Source organism: Drosophila hydei, unplaced genomic scaffold, assembly GCF_003285905.1.
Source record: "Drosophila hydei strain 15085-1641.00,03,60 unplaced genomic scaffold, DhydRS2 tig00008116-arrow-pilon, whole genome shotgun sequence".
In the NCBI taxonomy this organism is placed as follows: domain Eukaryota; kingdom Metazoa; phylum Arthropoda; class Insecta; order Diptera; family Drosophilidae; genus Drosophila; species Drosophila hydei.
The window spans coordinates 878,082-902,319 of NW_022045829.1; the positions used below are offsets into that span (position 1 = coordinate 878,082).

Below are 24,238 nucleotides of genomic sequence, written 5' to 3' on the forward strand. Positions count from 1 at the left end.
TAACAGGGGCAGGCAGGCAAGCAGGCAGACTGACGTAGAAACAGAACGAGAGAGTGAAAAAGGGAGAGAGCGCGGCAGAGTGAGCGAAAGAGACAGCAATTACCCAGTGGCCCAGTCTCAAACAGACTTCTGTCAGTTAGTCAGTCGCTGATTCGCGTTGCGTTCACTTTGATTCTTTTTGAAGCAATTTCTCAGTCGTTGGCTATGCACGAGCTGCTGCAGAAGCAAACGCGTCCGCACAGCGAGCCAAATGCGGGCGTTAAAGTTGGCGCTGGAGTCATCGAAGCTGGCGCTGGCAAGGAGCAGCCAAGTAATAAATGCTCCAGTGCCACGTTGTGCAATCGGCTAGCCATGGCCATAGCCACGGCCACGCCCACAGCCCTCACAGTGCCCAGCATACAGCTGACGCCAGCAGCACCTGCTACGGCTGCACCCACGCCAAAGGCAATTGAGAAACCCGACAACAACAACAACAAGGAGAACTGCAAGCTACAAGGTGCACCCACTAATTATATAGCACGTCGCACCTGGATAACAACGGACCGCATGAACGAGCTGAGACGCAAAGCTCAGGAGGCGGCGAAGCAGAATAAGATCTTCACCATACGCGGCTGCTTTCACTCGGTGCGTAATGCTCTGCTCGCCCGAGGCTGGGTCGAGAAGTTGGATGTGCATCGTAAGGTGCTGCCCTTGGGTCAGATGACCTTCGAGGATCTGACGCAGCGTCTGCCCAAGCGCAAGGCAGGTGAGACGAGGCGTCAGTATGTGCTCAAATGCGAACGGAATATCATGTCGAGATTTCTGGAGCATATGCCAGTGGATTTCCTCTGGACGAACCGTAAGGAGAAATGCGATTATATTGATCAGGCCAAGAATCCAGGCATGGCCATCAATAAGTTCCATCGTGCTCCGTTTACCTCGAAGGAGGGCTTGTGCAGTCAGCTGAGAGATTTCCATTGGTTCTTCGAGGAGGGCATGGCCGAGATGTACTTTCCGCGCTGCTACAATGTCTGGAGTCCCGAGGAGCTGGGCGAATTTGTAGACAACTTCAAGCTGACGGCCTGTGTGGCCTACTTGCGTGCCATGTTGTGCAAGTACCATAAGCAGGGCTCCGATTCGGTATTCTCGCCCAGCGGCAAGATACCCTATTCCTCCATAGACTTCGCCTACAAGCGGCTGGTCGACTACATCGACAGCTGCCAGCACAACGATATCGACTATGAGGATCCGCCCAAGATATGGGAGCACGACTGGGATGCATTCCTCTATCAGCATCAGCAGCTGGTCAACGAGGATGCACGCATCCAGCACGATGGACAGCGCACGCTCGAGCACATGGTCAAGAGCTGCATCACTCTGGTCGAGAAGATGAAGGTGCACTGGCCACAGTACAGCCTGGATGGCTATCAGAACTTGTGGATCGTCAAGCCGGCCAATAAGTGCCGAGGGCGTGGCATACTCCTCATGGATAATCTAAAGAAGATCTTGGGCGTTGTGAATCCATCGATAGCCTCCAAGAGTCGTTACGTCGTGCAGAAGTATATAGGTAAGAGGAGCACAGGTGGAAGAGACTGAAAATCTCTCAAATATGCCACTAAAAATACCCTGTAGTGCGTGAGTAGAGAGATGTGCTTGATCTGTAAGATAGGGAAAAAGCAAATTCTGAGATAGTCGATTACCATATACCCTGTAAAGACTATGTATAGAGCAAATGGCGTCAACAATACTTGAAAGCCTCTGAGAAGCAAACGAAAGTTAAATATAGAACTAGCAGATACCCTGTAGCGAGTCAATGAGAGCTTTGTTGTGGTTAGCTAACTGAAGAAGCAAAAACAACATTCCAAATACTTACGTCTATAGCAAAAAAGGATTTTCACATCATAGCGACTAGATAATACCCTGTACAAACTGTATAAATATGACTATTTAGAAGACGAACTGCAGTAGCTGCCCTTAGAAAACTTTGAGAACTGTGGGAAAAGATTTCTCAAATTTTTAAGCAACTAAAAGTACAAAATATCCGACTAAAACATATCCTGTATAGATAGTAAAAGTTTCTTTTTCTAGCCTCCTGCTTTATCGAACACCTATCATTGCAATAGTCGACCAGCATATAGCCTGTAAAAAGGCAATACAAACAAATATCACATCTAAGCTGCTTCACACAGTTAGATGCAATACGAAATGATTCATCACGCTTATTTTAAAAAATGTTTGACTAGCAGATACCCTGTACTATTATATAGCCAGTACACAAGTGTTTTTCTATATAGAGTGACATAAAATCACGAAATATTTGTTATTGAATGGCAAACAAATCTAAAATTCCTTACTCAAAAACTGCTCAACTAAAAAATACCCTGCATTTACAACAAATATATAGCTTGATGGCTTATATTAGTAATTACAATTTATTTATATAATTTATGGGTCTCATTGTCTTTGATGTAATGGGTGATACCCTTATCATGCCAGTCATAAGCACAGGGTATATACAAATTCAGCTCTGTTTGACGGCTCACTTCATGGGTTTTATTTAAAGTTCGTCAAAAAATGTGCATACCTTAACATACTTGCAAATAACTTCCTGCTCTGGAATAAAAGCAATGTTATAAACAAACACAGTCAAGAAGTGGGTCAAAAATCAGGCCGCTGACATTGTTGTTGTTGTTGTTGTTGTTGTTGCTGCTGATGCCTTAACAGTTGGGCGTAAACGTAGCAAGTTTCCTACCCATGACTGCATTGCACGCACATGCTTCGCACACGAATATATATATATTTATATATAAATACATATTTATAGAGCTATAGACATATATGCACTGTTGGCCTAAAAGCGCAGCTGTTGTTGTTGTTGTATGTGCTGAATAGGTATTGGAAATTTGCTTTATGTGTTTTGGTTGTCAATAAAATGAGGAGTTTAAGCAACAGGTTGAAGGGCAGACAGCGAATAATAGGCGAACAGAACGATGATAAAAGTGGGAAATAGAGAGAGAAGGTCTATACCTTAGCTACTTTAGAAGTATCTCTGTTTATTATAATCTATCTATCTATCTAACTATCTTATAATCTGCCACTAAGCCTAATGAAGAGTCTCTTAGTAAATGGATCTCTCTGAATCCTCTTAAATAACAACTTTCAACAGTCTAGGGAATCTCTTTGAATATTTGCATATTTAATTCTTCTACTAACTAAGAACTCCCCAATCCAGATAACTTCAAGAATCTCTTGAATTTTCTAACTAATAAGTTATCAATTTCATTTCAATAAACTTTTCTGTTGTATTGTCAAGAACTATATCATATAAAGAGAAGACTATACTCGCACACTTCGAACCCAATGAAGGGTTTATCCGAAAAAAATCTATGCTCCATCAAACTAGGAATCAGTAAAAGTCTGTATACACACTGTACACTTCAGTTGCATTCGGAAAGAATCTTTATGAATGCCATATCTATCTAAACACATTAATAAAAGAATCTTTCCTAATTTTTCATATCGCAACAAAAGATCTCTAAGAATTCCTTGCAAATCTACACACTTTCACTAACTTCCAATAGTTTGAAAAACATTCTGAAGCTTTGCTACCTTCCTCACCAACAGGTTCTTAAGAACTCGCTAGGAATTCCTCACAGAGCTCCTCAAAGAACTCTACAGAACTCCTTTAGTAATCTTCTAGCGCCTAACCTAACCTTAAGACTTTCTGTATCATTCATACATTCATAGTAACAATATGTCCTTAAAAACTTCTTACAGAACTCCCTGAGAACTTTTCTAATAGTTCTTAAAACTTTATTGCAAACTCAACTGTAGACAATTTAGTGATCTAGAAAAAGAGAGAGTTTTAGACCATTTCATTATTGATTATTTTTTAATTTTTTACCTAATAAGCTTACAAATTTTCAAACATCTCTTTAAGAACGCCCTCTTATAGTCTTCCAAACCAAGTTCGATATACGCCAATGGTTTCTGATAACCAACACTCAGCCCCTGGTGGTCTGGTTCTATCGGGAGAGCTATCTGCGTTTCAGTTCGCAGGAATACAGCCTGAGCAATCACCACGAATCGGTGCATCTCACCAACTATGCGATACAGAAGAAGTATACGAATGGCAAGCGGGACAAGCGGCTGCCCAGCGAAAATATGTGGGATTGTTATTCGTTCCAGGCCTATCTCAGGCAGATCGGTAAATCGAATATGTGGCTAGATCGCATATATCCGGGCATGCGTAAGGCCATTGTGGGCACTATGTTGGCATCGCAGGAGAACATGGATCGCAGGCCCAATACCTTCGAACTATTTGGCGCCGATTTTATGATATGCGAGAATTTCTATCCCTGGCTCATAGAAATCAATTCAAGTCCAGATCTGGGAGCGACGACCAGCGTGACAGCTCGCATGTGTCCCAAGTGTTTGGAGGATGTGGTCAAGGGTGAGTTTAAGAAACTGACAGAGACTAAGACCAGAGACTGAGATCAGAGATCAAAGATCAAAGATCAGAGATCAGAGATCAAAGATCAGAGATCAAAGATTAAAGATCAAAGATTAGAGATCAAAGATCAGAGGTCAAAGATCAGAGATCAAAGATCAAAGATCAAAGATCAAAGATCAAAGATCAAAGATCAAAGATCAGAGATCAAAGATCAAAGATCAGAGGTCAAAGATCAGAGATCAAAGATCAGTGATCAAAGATCAGTGATCAAAGATTAGAGATCAAAGATCAGAGGTCAAAGATCAGAGATCAAAGATGAAAGATCAGAGATCAGAGTCCAGAGACCAGAGAGACTAGAAAGACCAGAGAGACTAGAAAGACCAGAGAGACCGAAGACCTAAGACCCTAAGACCCAAGACCCAAGACCTAAGACCTAAGGTCTAAGCCCGAAGACCTAAGAACTAAGAATTAAGACCTAAGACCCAAGACCTAAGAAATAGGACCTAAGACCCAAGACCCAAGACCTAAGACCTAAGACCTAAGACCTAAGACCCAACACCTAAGACCCAAGACCCAAGACCTAAGACCAGACGCTGAGAATAGAAGTTGAAACCAGAGATTGCAACTGATCGGGAAGCTGAAGAATGACGATTAGGAGATTGGAAGACTGGGAGCATGAAAGTAGGAAGTAGGACGGAAGACAGATGACTGAAGACTGAACCGGTTCACATATTTCATCTACTCTTCCAGTTGTTATCGACCGCCGCCTGGATCCGAAGTCTGATATGGGCAACTTTGAGCTCGCCTATCGCCAGGTGGTGCCGCCCACGCCCGCCTACATGGGGCTGAATCTGTTCGTCAAGGGCAAGCAGCTGCTGCATAAGGCGAATCATGGCCATGGCCATTATTACTATCAGCAGCAGCGCAAGGAGCGCAGCTTGGCCACCAGCAGCGTCTTTCGGCAACGCTCCGCCATTGTGCCAGCTGCCACGATATCGCGCATTCACCGTGCCATGCCCACCTTCAATGCCACGGAGTATATGGAGAAGTATATGGTGGAGCCATTGAGCAGCAGTCGCAGCAGCATTAGCAGCACGCAGCCAGCAAGCAATGTCAAATCTACAACAGCAACAACAACAACTGCAGCAGTTGGCATTGCTACACCCTGTCCGTATCTGCTTAAGCAAGCGGGTCGCTCCATTACGCAACTGCTAAGCGTCACCCACAAGCGCAATGGCACCATGGGCGTTGGGGCTGGTGCCGAGGCAGCTGCCAGCACCGCTTTGCCGCCGAAGCGCCAGCGCAGCTGCGGTCCACGCTTTGTCAATCAGCAGCTGGAGGTGACGGATAAAAAGTTCAAGATACTCATCAAGAACTATGCCAATCAGGCTGCTGATAATCTGCTCGAGAAACAGGAGCCTCCCAGTGCGCCGGCCACAGCTCCAGTCATGGGCGAGCGCAAATGGCGCAGTTTGCGCAACATCAACAACAACAACAACAACAACGGCAACAGCAGCACCTGCAACAGCAACACTGCCACGAGCTGCTCCCGGCTCAGAGCTGCTCCCAATTTGCTCGACAGCAATTGCTCGCGTCGCTTTGCCCGCGCCAAATCAGAAATCGAAAGTTCGGCCAGCCTGCATGCCATCGGACGCACCTTTGGTCGCCGTTCGTATGGACCACGGCTGCCCATTAGCATCTCGGTGCAGGCTCTGCATCGCGGCGAGCCCATTGTGACCGCCATGAAGCAGGCCTCCAGCGAGCAGCTGCAGCTGCAACTCACCCAAACCCAATCCCAATCCCATTCACAGTCCCAAGCCCACACCACGCCTCCCATCAGTCCACGCAACGTTACACTGGCCAACAAACTAACGGTGCCAGCGCTGCCCACTTGTTGAACCACCACTGCCATCACCTCATCACTTTCACCCACCCACTGAAGCATTGTCCATGAAAACGTCTATCCAAATATCTTGGGAATTCTTTTTTGAATCAGCCCATTCTTAACTTTTTCCTAACTAGAAAAACTTTTGCCCAAGTGCTTTAAGATTACATTTTTGAATTCGTGTCTATAAAGTTGTTGGAATTAAATTTCTGAATCTTTAAGAACGTGAATACTTCTAACTCATTGATACTATATTATAATATAATATTCCCATATAAATTATCAGATAAATATTAGCTGTACGCTACAAACGAATTATTATGAATTCTTCTAATATTTTAAACCATATATCTTCATATTTATATATAATTTGGTACTTATATTTCCAAAAAAAATTTTAAAATTCCTAAACAAAAAATAAAATCCTAAGCAAAACTCTTGAAATTAAAATTTCATAAATTTTTAGACTTTAAAACTACTTTTCAAATCCCAAATAACAAAGGTCTTAAAACAAGTTTGATTAAAGAATACATTACAAAATATATTGAATTGGCTCAAATTAAAGTTCGAAGCTCTCAAATCGATGCGGAATAGAATTATAGAATACATAAAAAATATTTGCTTTGCTTTAAAAATTAAAATTAAATTCAAATTTAGTTCAAGGTTCAAACTACATCATCAAATTGCATTTTGTAATTTACATAATTTACCCAAACTAAATCTGCCTTATAAATTATATTACAATTATACTTAGCTTTGTTCTATAATCTTCACAACTTTTGAGATTCTAGTAGAATTCATATAGAAAATATCCAGTAACATTTGGTAAGCACGTTCAATTCGAATTCCCCATTTGGATTTACGTTTTCAACAGTGAGGAGATTGTTCGTTGACTTTTCTTAAACAAAATTTCTAATAATAATATAACTTAACATAGACTATATTTATTGTATATTATTTGTATTATGAAAAAATTGTTAACTGTTCATTTTACTAACTACTTGATAAAAGAATTTGATTATCAGCTAATGGTGACTTTCAACGACAGCGAGAATCATATTCGTGTATCTCCAACCAGTTCAATAAATTGTTGCAGTTATTTTAATTATTTTTGTGTTTGTTATTAGTGGATGTTTGTATAGCAGCTGGAATAGTATTCGATTGATTGCGGCAAAGTTAAGTTACACATGGCTATGGACACTGTAAATACAGCGCTATCCGGGGATATATTTACACACATATTTAGAGGTTAGTCGCCGTAAGTAACAGTCGAGAGCTGTGCATCTACGTACCAGACCCTTCCCATCTCATTTGGGTGCCGTGTATTGCAACGCCAAATTTTCACGTGCCTTGGAATTCAGCGTTGTTTTGGCATTTGCACTGAGCATCCTCGAGCCCACTTGAGTCAGCTTCTTAGGAATGAAATATATAGTTATAAAGCAAGTTGGGCAGCGTCAACTCGATCACGGCCGAGTACAAACTTAAAATCTGAAGAGACAGTCTGCAGTGACTTAACTTTCAAATTTTATAGCGCTACTAGCTCCATGCCCTCGAAGAACGTATTCGGAAAATCTAAGTACTTTATGAGACGGAAGGTAACCAGAAGGTATCAAGTCTCTAGCGGCGAACGGACGAACGGAAGGACGGACAGCAAGCCGGACATTGCACAAAGCCAATACGCACTTCTCACAGCGTGCACGAGTATTCTTTTATAGATATTGCAATTTGGATGGCTTACTTTGGTGCCCACTTTGCCCACAATCACTTTGGCTGGCGTATTCGAGGCATTTTTGTTTTTGTCCTTGACAAATTTGCTGCTAGTCGATGTTCGGACATTGTTTAAAAATTTGCGCAGCAGCCGTGTCCTTGGACTATTTCGTAGCTTTGGCAAAGCGTCAAGCAGCTTCATTTGGGTGCCATTGAGCTCTAATGGCCGTGTCCCATCCATCTCCTTGTGCACATTGTAGTTGACCTGAAAGGCACGTTCGAATAGACCCGTTGCGGCCAGGGGACTCCGGGGCACATCCAAGACGACACGTATACAGTCCTTCAAGGCCAATGGACATATCCTAGCTGTCACCTCAGTTGAGGGCGATAAATCAGGCGTCGAATTGATCTCAATCAATATGGGATTGAAATGTTCATCGAGCATGAAATCACAGCCATACAATTCAAATGCATTTGGCACCAATTCCGTCTCATCTAAGCTGGCCAAGACCACAGCAACCAGATTTTGCTTGAAGCCATTGTAAATCTTAGCCCACGTACCATCCGGTGCACCAACATGTCGCAGGTGGCATTTGAATTGATCCAGCGACCACATATTGTTCTTCGGTAAGCGCGAATCTCGATTCACTTTGTTCTTATAACGTTTCTGCACTGAATTGTTCGTCAGGTGTATCGATTCACGTAGGTCATCCATTGTGAACTCCTGGGAGCTAAACCTCAAATAGCAATCGCGATATGTCCAAATCGTGACCTGCGTATCGCTGATCGTGAGCAGCATATACTGCCGTATATCAAATTTGGTGCGATAGATTAAAAATGGACGTTCTATAGCGAAAGCGAAAAGGAATACGTTTTGTTAGCTATGTGATATGATTCATTAGTGGAACAGAAGTTATAGCAGTTCTTAATTATGCATCAAAAATCAATCGATTTTTATCGATAAAAAGACAGAGAAGAGCAGCAGAGAGAGTCTGAGAGGGACACAGAGACGGATAGAAAGAGAAAGAGAGGCAGTGAGATAGATAAACAGACATACAGATAACTAGGGCTAGACGAGCTCATCGATCTATGCTAGAGCATGCAGACAGATACCAGATGAAATCAGCCACGCCCTCTTCGGCATAAGGATACATTGAAAATAAACTATGTTTAAAAGCCCATAAAAAGAAATACTTCGTTGAGGACAGCATACTTTTAGGGGCATTGGCTGCAGGACTATGACATATATAAATATTTGATCTCTTCAATAAAAAGTGTTATAAAGCAGACAAAGTACGCAGAATATGAATCGCTTCCTTAATTTGTACAAGCCAGACATATTACCTTTTCAATCAAAAAAAAAATTAAAAGAAATAAAAAAAATTTTAAGCCGATTTTTTCCTAATTCGATCAGATACTTCCACTCACCTATATACTTTTGGACGATATATTTGCGGTTTTGATTGTTGGATGTCCATTGCAAGATGTCGTCCAGGGAGCTGCGTATGACAATTCCTATACCGCGCGATTGATAGCCAGGTTTCAAAATCCATAAATTACGACACCCATCCCAGCGATAGTCGAGCCGAAGCGATTCAATTTGATCCAGATATTGGGCAGCAAGACGCGAATATTCCGCCATGACCTTCTCGTTGATTTTGAACTTGGAGCCGTGGTGGAGCACCTTCGAAGACTGTACCATAAACGATTGATTCTCGATCATTTCAGTTGGCGTTGGCAGCTTAATACGCGCATCATCCAATGAGTAATGCTCCTTCTGTCTGATCATAGCCTTCACTTTGTTTAGTGCAAAGTCTATTGTATTGCTCAGCACAGCGCCAGCTTCCATATCGACCATATCGGCTGGACGGTGCTCCTTGATGTACCGTAGCAAACAGCGCGCCTGCGTCTGATGATAATCTTCTATGAATGCTGCACGCTCCTCCATACTGTTGGCGCCCAAGCGATAAAAACGCGGATAGCTCATGCCACAGACACCGTCTTCGCGAAACCAACGCTCCTGCTCAGCACAACCGACTAAGCCAACTTTGGTGGAGAAATCTAAAAATTGGCTACGCCTGACTCGATTCCGGAAAGGCTTCACCTCCGGAAACAAATCGCGTTGTGCCTTGCTCTGCCAGATGAAAAATGAGGGGAAATTATTGATCATTTTCGATATGACAACTGCCTCATAATCATTGCCACGCCTAGCATGCTCCAATAGTGAGTCCTCCGACATGTTCTGCAGCTTGGCATGCCGACCAGCTGGTAACTTCTCAAGCCAACCACGTCTAACTAGCGCTCGCCTGACCGTATGATAATTACCGTAAACGGTAAATATCCGACGATTGCGATAGGCATCGATAACACGCGTTCGATATGTGTTGCGCAATTGACGTTTGTGCGCATCGGGCGCTAGCCCAACCGATGAATTTGTCGCTTGGTTTGCGCGTGCCTGTGACAATATATTGTTAAGGCTCGTGTGCTTGAGAGGACTGCCCGCTTGATGCGATATGATATCATCGTATTGGCTATTGCTATTCGATATATTCTTTGGCATCGAACATTGCTTACATAACGTTATCAGTTCAGCATCCAGATTTTGAATCAACGATTGTATCCGGGAGACGGGATTATAATATCGATTACGCTGTGTATTGAATGCACTCGATGACGCCTGGCTCATATTTAAATTCTTTATGTATATATATATAAATATATATATCTATATATTTATATATATATATCGAGTTATCCTTTTTATCCTTTTTTTCAGTTTCGACTTGATTTTCTTTTTGCTTTATTATTGAATTTTGAGAAATGCGAAAGTTGATAAAAAATTGAGCCTGTTTACCGATATCGATAGGCTCAATTGTTGATGGGGCTTGCTTCGGAAGACGATCTTTATTGTTATCTCGAGCTGGTAGGCGTCAGGTGTTGTGTATTTTTTTATATATATATTTATATATCTATATATATAAATATATATATATATTTTTAGGCCGTATTTTTTTATGCAGCAACTAAATCAGTTGTCTTTTAGCCGTAATTGAACGAGAAATTTTGAAGCAATAGCCAAACCTTGTATATGCTAACAGTATCGCATTTAATTAGGCAATGTCCGTATTGATTTATGAAACATAGCTTCGCTTAAACGGTAAAAAAATTTGAGACCAAAAAAACTTGTAACGAAACGAGTGCAAGACGAAATTTGAATTAAACATACACAAATACATACAAAAAAAAAAGGCATTATGTAATGTTAATATCACAGCTTGCTCCTCAGAAATGCTACAGAATAAATCAGCTTAAGGAACTACTTCCAAATACATCATATATTTTTCTTCAATTTCGTTCGCATCTCATTGTCTAATTTGAATATGGTGCCATGTCCGGGCACAATATATTGGCATAATTGCGCTATGCGATATCGTTGCTCCGCCTGTTGTTTTTCATCCTCACTGCCAGCAGCTTTCCATATCTGGGCATCATCTATATCCTGACAACGCTCGAAGAGATCTCCGCATACGCCCACAGTGGTGCCGTCAAATTGGCTATTGTGTATTAGAACCGATACACAGCTTAACGTATGCCCAAGCGTCTTCTCCAAGAGCACCTCTCCGTTTGTGTCCAAAGCACCGGCATACTCAGAGTAAAGATCATGCTTGGACGCAGTGGAGCCGACGATATGCAAGCGCGCTTGCTGAAATAGATAATTGCAGCCAATATGATCGGAGTGTCCATGTGTGCATACAACCACATTTATGTCATCTGGCTGCAATCCCTGTTCAGCTATGAGAGATTTTAAACGTTCGCCATCCCATGCGGTCAAGGTGTCTACGATAATATTGTTACCATCGCGGCAACGGATTAGAGTGCAGCTGCAATTGGCACGCATCGCATTTGGATCAATTTCATCCTCATGGGCATAGCCCGATTGTAGTACAATTACTTGATTCTCTGACATTGATTAAGTAATCGAAATTAATATCAATTATAACTCTCAACTTTTCAAATTCAAACTAATATTTTTGAAATTATCAGCTGTTTGTAGAGTGAACTAAAACAGTTGCGAACTAATGAAGCATGCTCACTTTTTGTAGTTCCTTATATGAACATTCCTATTTCGATTGTATTTTTTCGTGTTGCTTTATTTTTGCCTTCCTTCGTTCTAGTAGTTCTTTTTGTTCCGGGGAACTTTAACAGCTGCGTTCCTTTTACATGTTCATATCAGCTTATGCCGATTGCCTACTCACACATTTAAAAGCTGCTGTTGCATTGCCAGGGCTACAACATATTCCACATAAGTTGGCAGCACCAGCTCGACTGTTGGTCATCGCGCCCGCATTTCGCAAGTCGCAATTTGTTTATTATTTAACACACACGATTTTTCTGTATAAAAATTGCAAATTTTCTAATGTATTTAAACTACCTGCCGCGTTCGCCATGTAAATGCCTGCAATACATGCAGCAAGTGCGACAACTGCACCTGTTACGCCGACATGTAAATATGGGCGCAAAGCCGCCTATAAGAGAAACAACACGCTTGAGGCCAACATCAAAACAGCTGCAGCAATTGCAGTCCCTTGCTTACTCCAACAGCAGGCAACGTGCAACGTTTAGCAGTGATCACGAGCAACTGGTGGATGAGCTAGAGGGCTGTGAAATGTCCTTCACCACCGCCAATTTAGAGGATGAACTTAATTTACATTTGAGTGCAGCACGAAGTCCACAAGAGCTATTGGAAATGTTTGCCCAAAGCCAGCTGGAGCTCACAGATCGCGTGCAATGCATCTCTGTGCTCTGGGCACACTATCAACAGCTGTCATCCAGCGAGAAGACAGAGCTAACTCTTCAGCTGCAACAGCTATTGCTTCCCTCCTTGGCATTCCATGTACCGTCTATGAATATAGATCAACTGAGCTGTTGCTATTTGTATCTACGCAAGATGCACGTACCCAACAGTGATCACACGCTAGAGCGCATACTCATGCGCGCTCTAGAAATTATAGAGTTGACTGTGGATAAAGAGTTGGTAGCTTTACCCGCGCTGTCTCGCTTGTTGGTGGCCATCAATTTGGAACGGGATTTCTTCACGCCACTTGTCTGTCGCAATTTCATGCCACATCTGGAGGAGCATGTGACCAACTGTCAAAGCGATCAGGACGCACGTCTACTATCCACCTGCCTATTTCAGCTACATTCGCTAATCGACGCAGAATTGTTAAACAGATTCAAGCAACGAGTATTGGAGCTGCTGCAGTCCGGAACGTTGAGCAGTGAAACACCTAAGACTCTACTCAAATTGCTGCACATGCTCAATCTGTCCAATTGGTCACATTTGAATACTGCCATAATACGGCAGTTGTTGCTGACGCTGCGCAACTGTGTACCCGAGCTCGAGTCGAATGATCTGAAGATTGTTTGTCGCACATTTCTGCATCATCAGGAACCGGCGGCTCTCGTGGAACCGCTGAAGCAGGCAACAACTGCTCTGCTGCAGCAGGAGCCAACGGCCGATGTATTATCCTGCGCAGTACCATTTGGCTCACTGCAGCAACGCGATGATTATATGCAGCAATTCCGTCAACTACTTCAATCCAAATCGGCTTGGCAACTGCCCAATGCCAGTGGCCATTTGTTCAGTGTGCTGCGTGCTCTGAAGATTGCGGATGTGCGCTATTGCGATGCCTATTGGTCAGCGGTGGCAGCTGAGCTGCCATCCTGTGCCAAAGACCTGACACATTTGCGTTTCCTACGCGACTGCCAGCGGTACATGAACTTTAACAACAATCTGGGCGGCACCTATCGGCATCAGGAAGTGGAACGTAAGCTGAGTCGCCTGTGCATTCAGGCCATTGAGCAGGATGTAGCAGGCAGATTGCCCACGAAATTTGCCCGTTTGGCCGCCTTTGTTCTCGGCTATGGCCAAACGCCGTTTGCCTGGAAGAAATTTCCCAACGTTCTGCTCAGCAAAATGTTAGCCATGGCACCACAGTTCGATATACAGGATTGTTTTCTGCTCAGTCGTGGCGTGCAGATCGCTTGCGAACTGCGCTTCCGTCAGCATGTGCCACACCTGCTGGCCATGCAGCTGGACACCATGGACAGCATCCTGATTGCCTGTGCCGAGCGCCATTTGAGCAACAGCGAAGAACAGCCCCTCAATGCCAGTGATCTAAGCATCCTCGTGCGCACGCTCAGCCATCGCAAAAGTAAGGCAATGAAACTAACTAATCCCTATGCTAATCCTCATCCCAATCTTTGACAGCTCTGAAGAACACACAGGTGTATAACCAAGCGCTAGCACATTATAAGTCTCTCAATTGCAACGATCTCAATTCGCGCGTTGTACGCGAGATGGCATACAATTTCAATGCCTCGCACTATTTTGTGCCCGAACTGTTGGAGTCCATGTTCGAATATGTGACACAGCAGCACGAGCATATTACAGGCGACACCGTCGAGAAGGTGCTCACCTGTGCCTACAATCTGGGCTATACGCCTGCTTCGCTGGAGGCATTAGACTATGCTGCTTTGGTCTTAATACGGTGCGTAGCAACGCTGATTTCTTGCAGTTATACCCTGTAGCTGTTGATATACGTTTAGAGCGGGTATATTGAGGTTTCGCAGTTGTGATTTTTAACAAGGTGATTCTATCGAGATTAGTGGTATCTTTCCTAAATATGAGAAAAGGGCTATTCGTCTATTCTATTCATCTACTTCAAATATTGTCTTCATATTATATTTATTTTATGTATTATTATATTTACGATTTCTTTAATATATATACTCTGTAGACCGCATTTGATAAATGGAATACGGACCAACATTCCAGACTAGTCATATCTTAAAGTTCAAACATTTCTTATAAAATTAGTTTCTTGCTTATAGTATGATCACCTTGTTCTGCTAACCATATTTTTAGCTCTTCTGCATTTTATTTAAATTGTTAGCTGAGCTGTTATTAACTATATCCCATTACTTATAACTCTTAGTCGTGCTATTAATTCAGTTCTATCTTCTCACTTCCACAGCGACTTTGATCACATGAGCGGTTTATCCTTGGTGCAATCATGCCTTGCTCTTTGCTTCTACAAGTCAATACCCGAGCAGCTAATCAATCAGGTGTTCTGCGTGAAGTTTATCCAGCGCATCGAGGATGAGATCCAGATCTGTTACTCCAAGGCCACATATCCTGGTATGGTGTTGAATCGTGTGATGCAGCTGAATCGTACCGTTTGCCTGGATTTACCTGAAGCAAACGTGCCCTGGTTTCAGCAGAACTATGTCGAGGCGCAGCTCAGCAAGAGTAAGTCAACCAACTATTAAGCTCAATTGGAATAATCGAGGGTATATTTTCGTTTAGAACACTTTGTGCCGAGCGCGTTTAATGCCGATGTAAAGCATCTGCTACACGATCTACTTAAGGATGAAAACTATTTTCGCTGCAATCATACAACGCCCTATGGCTATCAAATAGACTTTGTGATACACTTTGATAAGGACAAACGACCCGTGCGAACGCCTGCCGTTGAGGCAACCATGCTGGACCGCATTACTAAGTAAACATCTATGTATAATAGCTGACACTAAATTTCATAAGTATCTATGCTCTTTCCTTACCAGAGTTGCCATTTTGCTGCTCAAACTAGACTCCTTCTGTGAGAATGATCTGACAGCATTGCGCGGACCCGAATCTTTAAAGATCAAACACCTGGAAATGATGGGTTATAAGGTGCTGCACATAAACGAACACGATTGGAACTCCAAGTATATGAATGCGCCAGGCGCCAAGGCAAACTATTTGAAATGCCTACTGCAAATTTCACATTAGAATTAAAAATTAATTAGTTAATTTGCTAAGACACTTATCACCATTAGGACTTACGTTTAAATTAGTTAAGCTGTGAAGTTGTTGACAATATTGTTTTTTTTTTTGTTGTAATTAGCAAATGACGTTTGTATGTTTATATATTTTACTAGTCATTAACGATTTAAAAAAACCTGTTTAAGATATAATTTTTATATTTGAAAGTTGATGAAATATAAGTAGAAAATAAAAAATTAAATATATCAATGAATAAAAATTGACTTAATATGGGAAAAAGCGATGAAAATTTAATGTCAATTAATAGTTATATAATATATTTAAATGTATAAAGAAAGAAAGTATAAAAATCAGGTAAATAAAGTAAGAAATTACTTACAATTAGAAACCAAAATATAAATGCATGAATTAAAATTGTGTGCATAAAATTTGAAATGAAATGAAAAACATATTTCTTATGTTTCAATGAGTTTTAAAATGAAGGAGAATTAATTTGGAATATCTGGAAGTATAAAAGACAAGCATATTTAGTTTCTATAATATAAAAACCATTTGGAATAGAAGAAAGTAATTATAGAGTAAATCGTATACTTAGGACTGCATGTCCCAAACAATATTTGAGTAGTTTTGTTGGGAAAGCTTTGTTTCGTTTTATAAACGTTTATTCCAAAGCTTTATTATTCCTGGTCTGCAGTGCACCATTTGTAGGCATTGTTGAACATTAGCTGCCAAGGACTCTCGGTTTGTGTGGTGGGTACCTCAAAGCCAGGCGGCACATATGGCCATTGATACATGGCGCTGCAGCGCTCTGGATGTGGCATCAATGCCAAATGACGTCCATCTGGAGAGCAGAGTCCAGCAATTCCTTTTGGACTACCATTGGGATTCATGGGATACAGTTCGGTGGGCACGCCCACATCATCAACGTATTGCAGCGTTACAAGCTGTTCGTTATGCAGCTGCTCGAGCAGTTCTTCGTGCTTGAATGCGAATCGGCCCTCGCCGTGAGCAACCCAACAGCCCAGCACCAAATCCTGCATATTGCTCAACATTATAGAACGATTCGGCGGTATACGAACTGTTGACCAACGGCACTCAAAACGTTGCGAACGATTGTGCAGCAATGCCAGCTGAGGTACAACAGGTGATTTATCCTCATCTTTGATGCTGCCCACGAAATCAATCAATGTCATCAGCTGACAGCCATTGCAAATGCCCAGCGAGAACACATCCTCTCGTTTCTTAAATGCCTCAAATTGGGGTCGTAGAAGGGCATTGTGCAATATATTTGCTGCCCAGCCCTTTGCAGAGCCCAAGGTATCTGCATAGCTAAAGCCGCCAGGAAAGACGAGGCCACGATATTGCGCCAAGGTGGTGCTGCCTGATGGAATAAAGAAATTGAATTAGACAGTTTAATATGCAATGGGACTGTTTAAGCCTTTCACCTGCAAGCAGATCTGACATGGTGACATCATGCACCTCGAAATTGGCACGCAGCAGACTGGCCATCATTTCCCTTTCGCTATTGACTCCCTCCTCTCGCAGCACAGCCACACGTATAGGCTGAGCACATCTCTTTAAGACGAGCTCCGCTTGCAATTGAGCAGGTGCTTTATATTGTGGCGCCTGACGATAATTAAGGCTTTCATATTCCGATTCTGCACATTCCACATTTGCCTGAAGCTTCTCTAGCTCATAGCTAGTGCGTTCCCATTGCCTATAAAGCTGGCGCAGTGGCTTATTCAGTAACGTTTTGGCACCATTTTTAATGAGCACCTGTGCGTCATCTAGACCAAAGCCAGTTGTATGGCCCAAATAATAATTGGGCACACCAGCAGCCTGGAAGCAAGAGCGTACATGCTCCAATTGAGTTTCATCTACTTCCAGAACCCAGCCGCATTCTTCGCTGAACAAGAGACACATATTAACGCCAATCGTGCCGCTCACTGCATCATATTCAGAGATGCCAGCTGTTGCCTCCTTAATGTCCAATTGCAGTCCACTCAGACCGCCAATTGCCATCTCCAGCAGGCACACAATTAGGCCGCCATCGCTAACATCATGACCAGACAGAAGAGCGCCTTTTCCCAGCAAGCTTTGGGTTATCTGAAAAGCGTTGCTCAGCACTTCTGTGCGTTCCATGTTGGGCGTTGTTTTGCCTTGCTGGGCATAAGCTTGCGCTAATGCTGAGCCGCCTAGTCGTGCGCTTTGCTCTATATTGATCCAGAGCAAAGCGCTGGATTTGCCCATTGCCGGACCCTTCAGATCGGGTGTAATGCGCACACGCACATCCGGACAAGGAGCATAGGTGGAGAGAACCAGTGTACCAGGTGATTTGATCACCTCACCATCTACTTTGGCTGCCATTGAAAGTGAATCCTTGCCACCATCGATGCCGATGCGCAGCTGCTGCAGCAAATTGCTGAGCGACAAACAAGCTTCATACATCTTATAACCCTCGCCGGGCAATTTGGCGGCCCACATCCAGTTGCCTGAACACTTGATGTCCGCGATATCGCTAATCTTAACAAAGACCAAATTGCTAAGCGCCTCGGCAACGCACATGTGTGCCATATTAACGGGACTGAGGAGGCCTGTAATATGGAAAATTAAATAATAGCAGAATAGTATATACTCTATAAGCTCACCCATAATGGGCTGTGTGCCGATGGAGGTGGCTATGCCCGAGTTGCTAAAATGCGAGACAGTTGTCAGCGCATAATCCGAGAGTGGCGCCTGCAGTGGACCCACACACTGCTGTTGGACGATGAGTCCACCCACACAGCGATCCACCTTGTTGGTGAGGAAACGTTTGCTGCCCACTGCAACGATGCTTAGAACTCGCTCCAATGCGTCTGCCAACTCCAGTTGCTTTGGCAACTCCAATTGCTTGCTAGGATTAGCAATGGCAGCCAGTTCATAGGTGCGCTTAGGCATATCACCCAATACATAGGACAATTCCAAATCGAAAGGTGAATTGCCGTAGCTTTCACGCGCCTCAGGCAGCAAAGCCTGCTGCATATCCTTCGGTGCCGCTTGCTCGACCAATGTAACGCGACCATCGCCAGTGACCACGCCCACAAAGCTAATGGGACAACGTTCGCGTGCGCAAATCTTCTCCAGCAATTGACGATCCTCGGGCTTGCAGAGTATGGCATTGTTTTCTTGATATTCAGCGCCCCATAGCTCCAGAGCTGTTATGGTTGGATCGCCAAGCTTAAATTCCTTTGAGAAGATGACAGCGCCAGCAAATCCCGGCTCAACCAACTCCTTCAGCACATTTCCATTGCCGCCAGCGCCTTGGTCATGTATGGCCAAGATGGGATTCTGAGCGCCAAGCTCGATGCAGGCACGAACAACACGATTCAATTTATTCTCCATTTCTGGATCGCCACGTTGCACAGCATTAAAATCCAGTTCAGCATCGCCAGAGCCTTGAACCTCCACGGAGCTGGCAGCGCCGCCACCCACACCAATACGATAGACCGGCCCGCCGATCTTAGCCAGCAGCTGACCACGCTCGGGTGTTATTTTATGGCGCATTGAAGCGGGCATCGTACCCAATCCTCCACTGAACATAATGGGTTTCACATACTCCTCACGTATGTTCGGGTCAGCTGCATTATGTAAGCCATAGGAGATGGTAAAACCATTAATCAGTGGCTCGCCAAACTTGTTGCCATAATCCGAGGCGCCGTCGCTTGCCTCGATAAGCACCTGCAGAGGCGGTGCAAATGATCCGGGATACTTGAGACCAACCGGTTCATATGGCTGTCTGTAACCGGGTATATGCAGAGCGCCCACGCAGTAGCCAGCGGTGCCAGCTATGGGCAGACCACCGCGGCCCACACCCTGGACATCGCGCAAACGTCCACCGGTACCAGTGGTGGCACCACTGAACGGTGCCACAGCTGTGGGCATATTATGCGTCTCGGCGGTAAATATCAAATCCGATTCAACACGCTGTAATTCCACAATTCCTGGTGCGCCAATCTCTCGCGGCTGCAGTGCGTCATGTTCGAATCCCACTATAGCACTGCTATTGTCACTGAATTTAATGGTATTATTTGGATTCGTATTCTTCTGTGTATCCATAATGAGTCTGATCAGACTGCTGGGCAGCTCCTGACCCTCATACACCATGCGTCCGCGAAAGAACCAATGTCTGGAATGTTCGCTATTGCTCTGGGCGCAATCGAACAGCTCCACTGTGGTGGGATCTCGCTTTAGAGTCTGAGCAAACAGCTTGTAATAGTAGTCCAAGTCGTAATCATTAAAGGCCAAGCCCAATTGTCGATTGATTTGCTCCAGCGCAGCTCGTCCTTCGGCAAGAATTGGCACATAATGCCAGGCGGCCTGCTGTGCCGGCAGCTGTTCGTCGAAGCTCTCTTGCGGCGTATTCGTTGAAGTATATTGGCAATGGGTCATGCGATCGCCAAGCAGAGTTACATAATGAGCCACCTCCCTAGATGCAGGTTTTGCAAAGGTCAACAGATAACGCGTTGAACTTTCCATGCGACGCACCTCTGTGTAGCCAAGATTTTGAAATATGTTCACGCAGTTGGTCGAGTATGGTGTGGAGAAATTGAAGCGTGGGCCAATCTCCACCAGCATTTCCAATTCGCTGTTTTCCACCTCAAGTGTTGGCCGCTCATTGAGACTGCAGCGCTTCTGCAGTGGCTGCTTAACCAGCCATCTCATCAAATGTTCCAAAGCTAAAGGATATTTGCACAAATCCTTGTTATACTCCAAATGATAGCAACGCTCCATTTTTACCGACACCAAATCCTTGCCAACGCTGTGCAGGCGCTGTAACATGCGCTGCTCCTCGGCAGCGTCAAATGCAGCTGCATCATAAAATCGCAAAATGCCCATTGTCGATTAGCTGTAAATACATGCAACAAACAATTTTATAATTTAAAATTTATTCATAATTAAATAAAAAAAATATTGCATATTGTTAAACTTTTCATTTACTCAAGTTCAAGCACAAAAAAAAACAGCTGCTGCAAACCTTTTTTTTTTTTAAGAATAGCTTTAGAACACTCTCACTCTTCGTTTTTCCTCTTGCTTTTTCTCTCAATGCTCTCTCTCTCTCTCTTCCGTTATCAATATCTATTTGCCTTGGTCACAGTATAACTGTAATAAAAGCTTTACATGAAACAATTGGTCATTTATGTTTTTAGCAATTCGAAAAATCTAATTATATGTACATATAAACCTCTAAAGAACCATGAAGCGCCTAAACACACAAAAACAGCACTAAATAGATATACTTAAATGTAAATTATTTAAATACTTATTTGTATATGAGAGTGCGGGCGACACAACCGATCGAGTAGAGAATCGCGCACAGACTAAATCTTCACTAAGCCGGCATTAGCTCTAATACGCTCAGCTTTATGCTTTCACACAATGCACTTTGCTGCGGAGCAGAGCGTAATAAACAACTTTCTCACTTATACATGCACAATGTTTGTCTCTGCTACAGAGCACTCTGTTAACATACAACGGGATCAAATTCAACTCAACCAATAGAATGACAGCTATGGTTAAACTCATCTCCCACGCTCGCGGCATCCAAAATGTTCACTCTCTGTTATAGCATAACATACATGTATACTTTCACTCATTTCACTACATTTCACTCTGTCTCACTCTATTCTACTTTAAAATAGGGTTTGAATTATATTGAGTGAAAATATACGTACGTAAGCTTGTACGTTTGTATGTAGAGTGCGCCCAAACAACCTTGGGACGCATATTTTGCGATTATCGGCCTACACTAGAACAACTTTACCTACACTTATATCTACGCAAAATAAAACCTTTATTAAGACATCTTGGCAAATAAAACCAATGAAATTACCCTAGGCACACTTTGAACCAATTGACTGCAACCTTACATTTGTTTTTATTATTTAAGTCCGATGTTTTACGTGTGTTCCCTAGACGCTTCTCTGCCAGACTGAACGCTAACACTGGAACTAGAGTCTAGCACAGGTTTTCAAGCCGTTGGCAACTGCAACACCCCTGGCAGGGGGTTATCAGCCAACCACAGATCAGCGTCTCATGTTACACACAGCAGACGCCCAGTTGCAATTGCAGTCATTGGCACTGGCGTCATAATTCGTATTTTTGTTTTTGTTACTGCTGATAAACAGCAAAATCGTAAACATATTTTTTTTCTCAACACAAACAACTTTTTTGTTGAAATTATCTATTTACTTTAACTACAATAACTAGATTTTTATAAATGAACTAACCCAAATTGGAAGACAATAAGCGGCGCGCACGTGCGAATCAAGCAAAGAACACTAAAAAGCAAAAGTAAAAGAGAGAGCGAGAAAATGAGCCTGATGCGCACGTTTTATTAGCAGCAAATTGGCAACTAGGCTTGACAAGTTCAAAACAGCTGTTGAAAGCTTTATGGTTACCCTGTACTAAAAGACATTGCAAATAGGGTAGATATGTAGCTTGTACAGCTAATACTTTATGCGAATTAATGCAATTTTAAACATTTTTAGCAGACGTTCCTACTAAAATAAAAATAATTAAATACTATAATATATTATTTGTAATGTATAATGCTGACTATTTGGAATTTTCAAATATACGTATATGTAAGTATGTCTGCACATATGTTCAAAATAAATTCTTTGCTCGTGTGTGAAGCAGACTATGTCACGCGCACATTACTGTCTGAAATTAAAAAAAACTTTTTTACTTTTCATTGTTGTACTGTTGCTAGTGACGCCGTCAATTCGCCGCGTATAGCAACAGCCACCACATTAAAATAAGCAGCGTCACAGAAAGCTTTACCCAAAAACAAAACTAGCGAAAAGAAAGACGCTATCAAAACGTGTGCACCAACACAACAGTAATCAGAACTTATCTAGGTTTAATTTTAAATGTAAATACATATGTATTTGCCCACAAGTATTTCAATCAATTTAGCGGTCATCAGCGATGATAGTGTTGGTCGCCAAGTACGCAATATATGCATGCATAATATACATGTACATACATAAATATAAATAAATTAAAATCATGAAAATCGTTTGTTTGAATAGTTTTCTTAGAGCGTTTCTTGAATTATTATTCGTGCTCGCTTTTTATTATTTTTTTTTCAGGCTTTTTTTAATTTGTTGCATTTATTACAAACTATATTTTGGTTTTTATTTATGAATAAATAACTTTTGCTACTTTGCTGCTCTCTCTGTTGTTGATGTCGCTTCATCTGTTGATATTGGTAGGGAGGTTATTGTGTGGGTTACGTTAACTATCTGACCCTCGTATCTACCAATCACAGCAACTTTCAGCAATCATATGGAAAAGGTTTCTTTTTTTTTTTTTGTAGTTTTTCTTTTTTTTTAAATTTGAATTTAAAAAATATATCAAAGCAGACGAATCAAATATTTCGTTTGCTATTTTGCAAAGAGAAGATTATGTTGAATTGAATTAATATTTTGTTTTATGTGTTTTAATGTTCGTTCGATTATTTTATGGTTGTTTGTTTATTTTTGTTGTACTACGACAAAGCAGCGTACCCGACGATGCGCCTACAACGTTAATTTCCTATTCACTACGTCGAAAATAACGGCACCCACTTACAAATATGGTGCACGATAGATAAATAGTTATCTATGCTCGATATCAATAACATTTATGTTATGTGCATCGCTTTCGCCGCTTTGGCTGCCTGTGCACCAATCTCATCCATACTCTTTCGCGCACTCTCTGTGACTTCGTCAATGGAACGTCGCGTACTGTGTATCAATTCATCTGTGCCCCGTGCAGCCGAATCAGCAATGCTTTTCACCTCCGTATTGATCAGGCCAATGACCCATTCAAGGCCCTGACGGCCCTTGCCTGCATTTGAGCTTATTGTATTAGCTAGCAAATCTTCCATATAGTGTGAGAGAGGCACTCCATAGACAGTTACTGTTGCCTCCTGCTTAAGCAGGGTTTTGGTTGAATCGCCCGGATGTGGCTCATAGTAGAGAACCTCGTCAACGCTAATATTGCGGCAAAATGTTAAGTTATTTGTCTTTAAGACCATCTGTTTGCGCTGCGGATCCACTGTGGAACGTTCGCTGGCGAAGCAAGTCTTCGCCGTGCCAATCAGCGCGTGCGTCCACTTCGGGAAATACCATTTTGACTGAACGAGACGATGTGTGTGTAGAACTCCATTTACCACTCTACGTTCGACGACATCGGTACCAATTATCGATGGTGTCATTGGATTTGGATATTTGCGCCAGGCGGCCTGTGTGACCGTCTCCCATGGATGGTTGAAGACATGTTCGGACGTCCAGATTTTCATTATGCAAGCGTCGCTGGCGTTACCTCTTCTCTATTGTACGTATTTCTCTCTTGGTCG

The 24,238-nt window shown here is 42.7% G+C and overlaps 6 protein-coding genes across 11 annotated transcripts; 2 read left to right on the forward strand and 4 right to left on the reverse strand.

The window, feature by feature from the left end:
* Positions 1 to 250: 250 nt before the first annotated feature.
* Positions 251 to 6,424, forward strand: LOC111596267 (tubulin glycylase 3A). The gene is made up of 4 exons (XM_030224703.1): positions 251 to 310; positions 445 to 1,546; positions 3,920 to 4,432; positions 5,183 to 6,424. Exons 1-4 carry the CDS (start codon positions 251 to 253, stop codon positions 6,328 to 6,330), a joined length of 2,823 nt encoding a protein of 940 aa, XP_030080563.1. The 3' UTR covers positions 6,331 to 6,424.
* Positions 6,425 to 7,473: 1,049 nt separating this feature from the next.
* Positions 7,474 to 10,738, reverse strand: LOC111596339 (tubulin glycylase 3B). Of its 3 annotated transcripts, XM_023310521.2 has the most exons (4): positions 9,453 to 10,738; positions 8,056 to 8,870; positions 7,610 to 7,729; positions 7,474 to 7,531 (listed from the first exon to the last, which is right to left on the reverse strand). In XM_023310521.2, exons 1-3 carry the CDS (start codon positions 10,708 to 10,710, stop codon positions 7,625 to 7,627), a joined length of 2,178 nt encoding a protein of 725 aa, XP_023166289.1. In that variant the 5' UTR covers positions 10,711 to 10,738; the 3' UTR covers positions 7,474 to 7,531; positions 7,610 to 7,624. The 3 variants fall into 3 exon arrangements, with proteins under 3 accessions (XP_023166289.1, XP_023166290.1, XP_023166288.1); XM_023310522.2 differs by having other exon boundaries at positions 7,474 to 7,726; XM_023310520.2 differs by having other exon boundaries at positions 7,474 to 7,729.
* A 50-nt stretch (positions 10,739 to 10,788) lies between these two features.
* On the reverse strand, positions 10,789 to 12,081 carry LOC111596360 (metallo-beta-lactamase domain-containing protein 1). Its single transcript, XM_023310557.2, has one exon. It carries the CDS (start codon positions 11,989 to 11,991, stop codon positions 11,356 to 11,358), a length of 636 nt encoding a protein of 211 aa, XP_023166325.2. The 5' UTR covers positions 11,992 to 12,081; the 3' UTR covers positions 10,789 to 11,355.
* A 46-nt stretch (positions 12,082 to 12,127) lies between these two features.
* LOC111596337 (FAST kinase domain-containing protein 1, mitochondrial) lies at positions 12,128 to 15,921 on the forward strand. 2 transcript variants are annotated; one of them, XM_023310517.2, is made up of 6 exons: positions 12,128 to 12,327; positions 12,496 to 14,239; positions 14,296 to 14,575; positions 15,062 to 15,336; positions 15,394 to 15,589; positions 15,654 to 15,921. In XM_023310517.2, exons 2-6 carry the CDS (start codon positions 12,535 to 12,537, stop codon positions 15,859 to 15,861), a joined length of 2,664 nt encoding a protein of 887 aa, XP_023166285.2. In that variant the 5' UTR covers positions 12,128 to 12,327; positions 12,496 to 12,534; the 3' UTR covers positions 15,862 to 15,921. The 2 variants fall into 2 exon arrangements, with proteins under 2 accessions (XP_023166285.2, XP_023166284.2); XM_023310516.2 differs by lacking the exon at positions 12,128 to 12,327 and having other exon boundaries at positions 12,335 to 14,239.
* Positions 15,922 to 16,336: 415 nt separating this feature from the next.
* Positions 16,337 to 22,168, reverse strand: LOC111596336 (phosphoribosylformylglycinamidine synthase). Of its 3 annotated transcripts, none has more exons than XM_023310513.2 (4): positions 22,122 to 22,168; positions 18,504 to 20,740; positions 17,301 to 18,449; positions 16,337 to 17,236 (listed from the first exon to the last, which is right to left on the reverse strand). In XM_023310513.2, the coding sequence occupies exons 2-4, from the start codon at positions 20,728 to 20,730 to the stop codon at positions 16,533 to 16,535; spliced, it is 4,080 nt and encodes a 1,359-aa protein (XP_023166281.2). In that variant the 5' UTR covers positions 20,731 to 20,740; positions 22,122 to 22,168; the 3' UTR covers positions 16,337 to 16,532. The 3 variants fall into 3 exon arrangements, with proteins under 3 accessions (XP_023166281.2, XP_023166279.2, XP_023166282.2); XM_023310511.2 differs by lacking the exon at positions 22,122 to 22,168 and adding an exon at positions 21,762 to 22,010; XM_023310514.2 differs by lacking the exon at positions 22,122 to 22,168 and adding an exon at positions 21,155 to 21,181.
* Positions 22,169 to 22,919: 751 nt separating this feature from the next.
* LOC111596358 (protein slowmo) lies at positions 22,920 to 24,194 on the reverse strand. Its single transcript, XM_023310555.2, has one exon. It carries the CDS (start codon positions 24,179 to 24,181, stop codon positions 23,522 to 23,524), a length of 660 nt encoding a protein of 219 aa, XP_023166323.1. The 5' UTR covers positions 24,182 to 24,194; the 3' UTR covers positions 22,920 to 23,521.
* Positions 24,195 to 24,238: the final 44 nt, after the last annotated feature.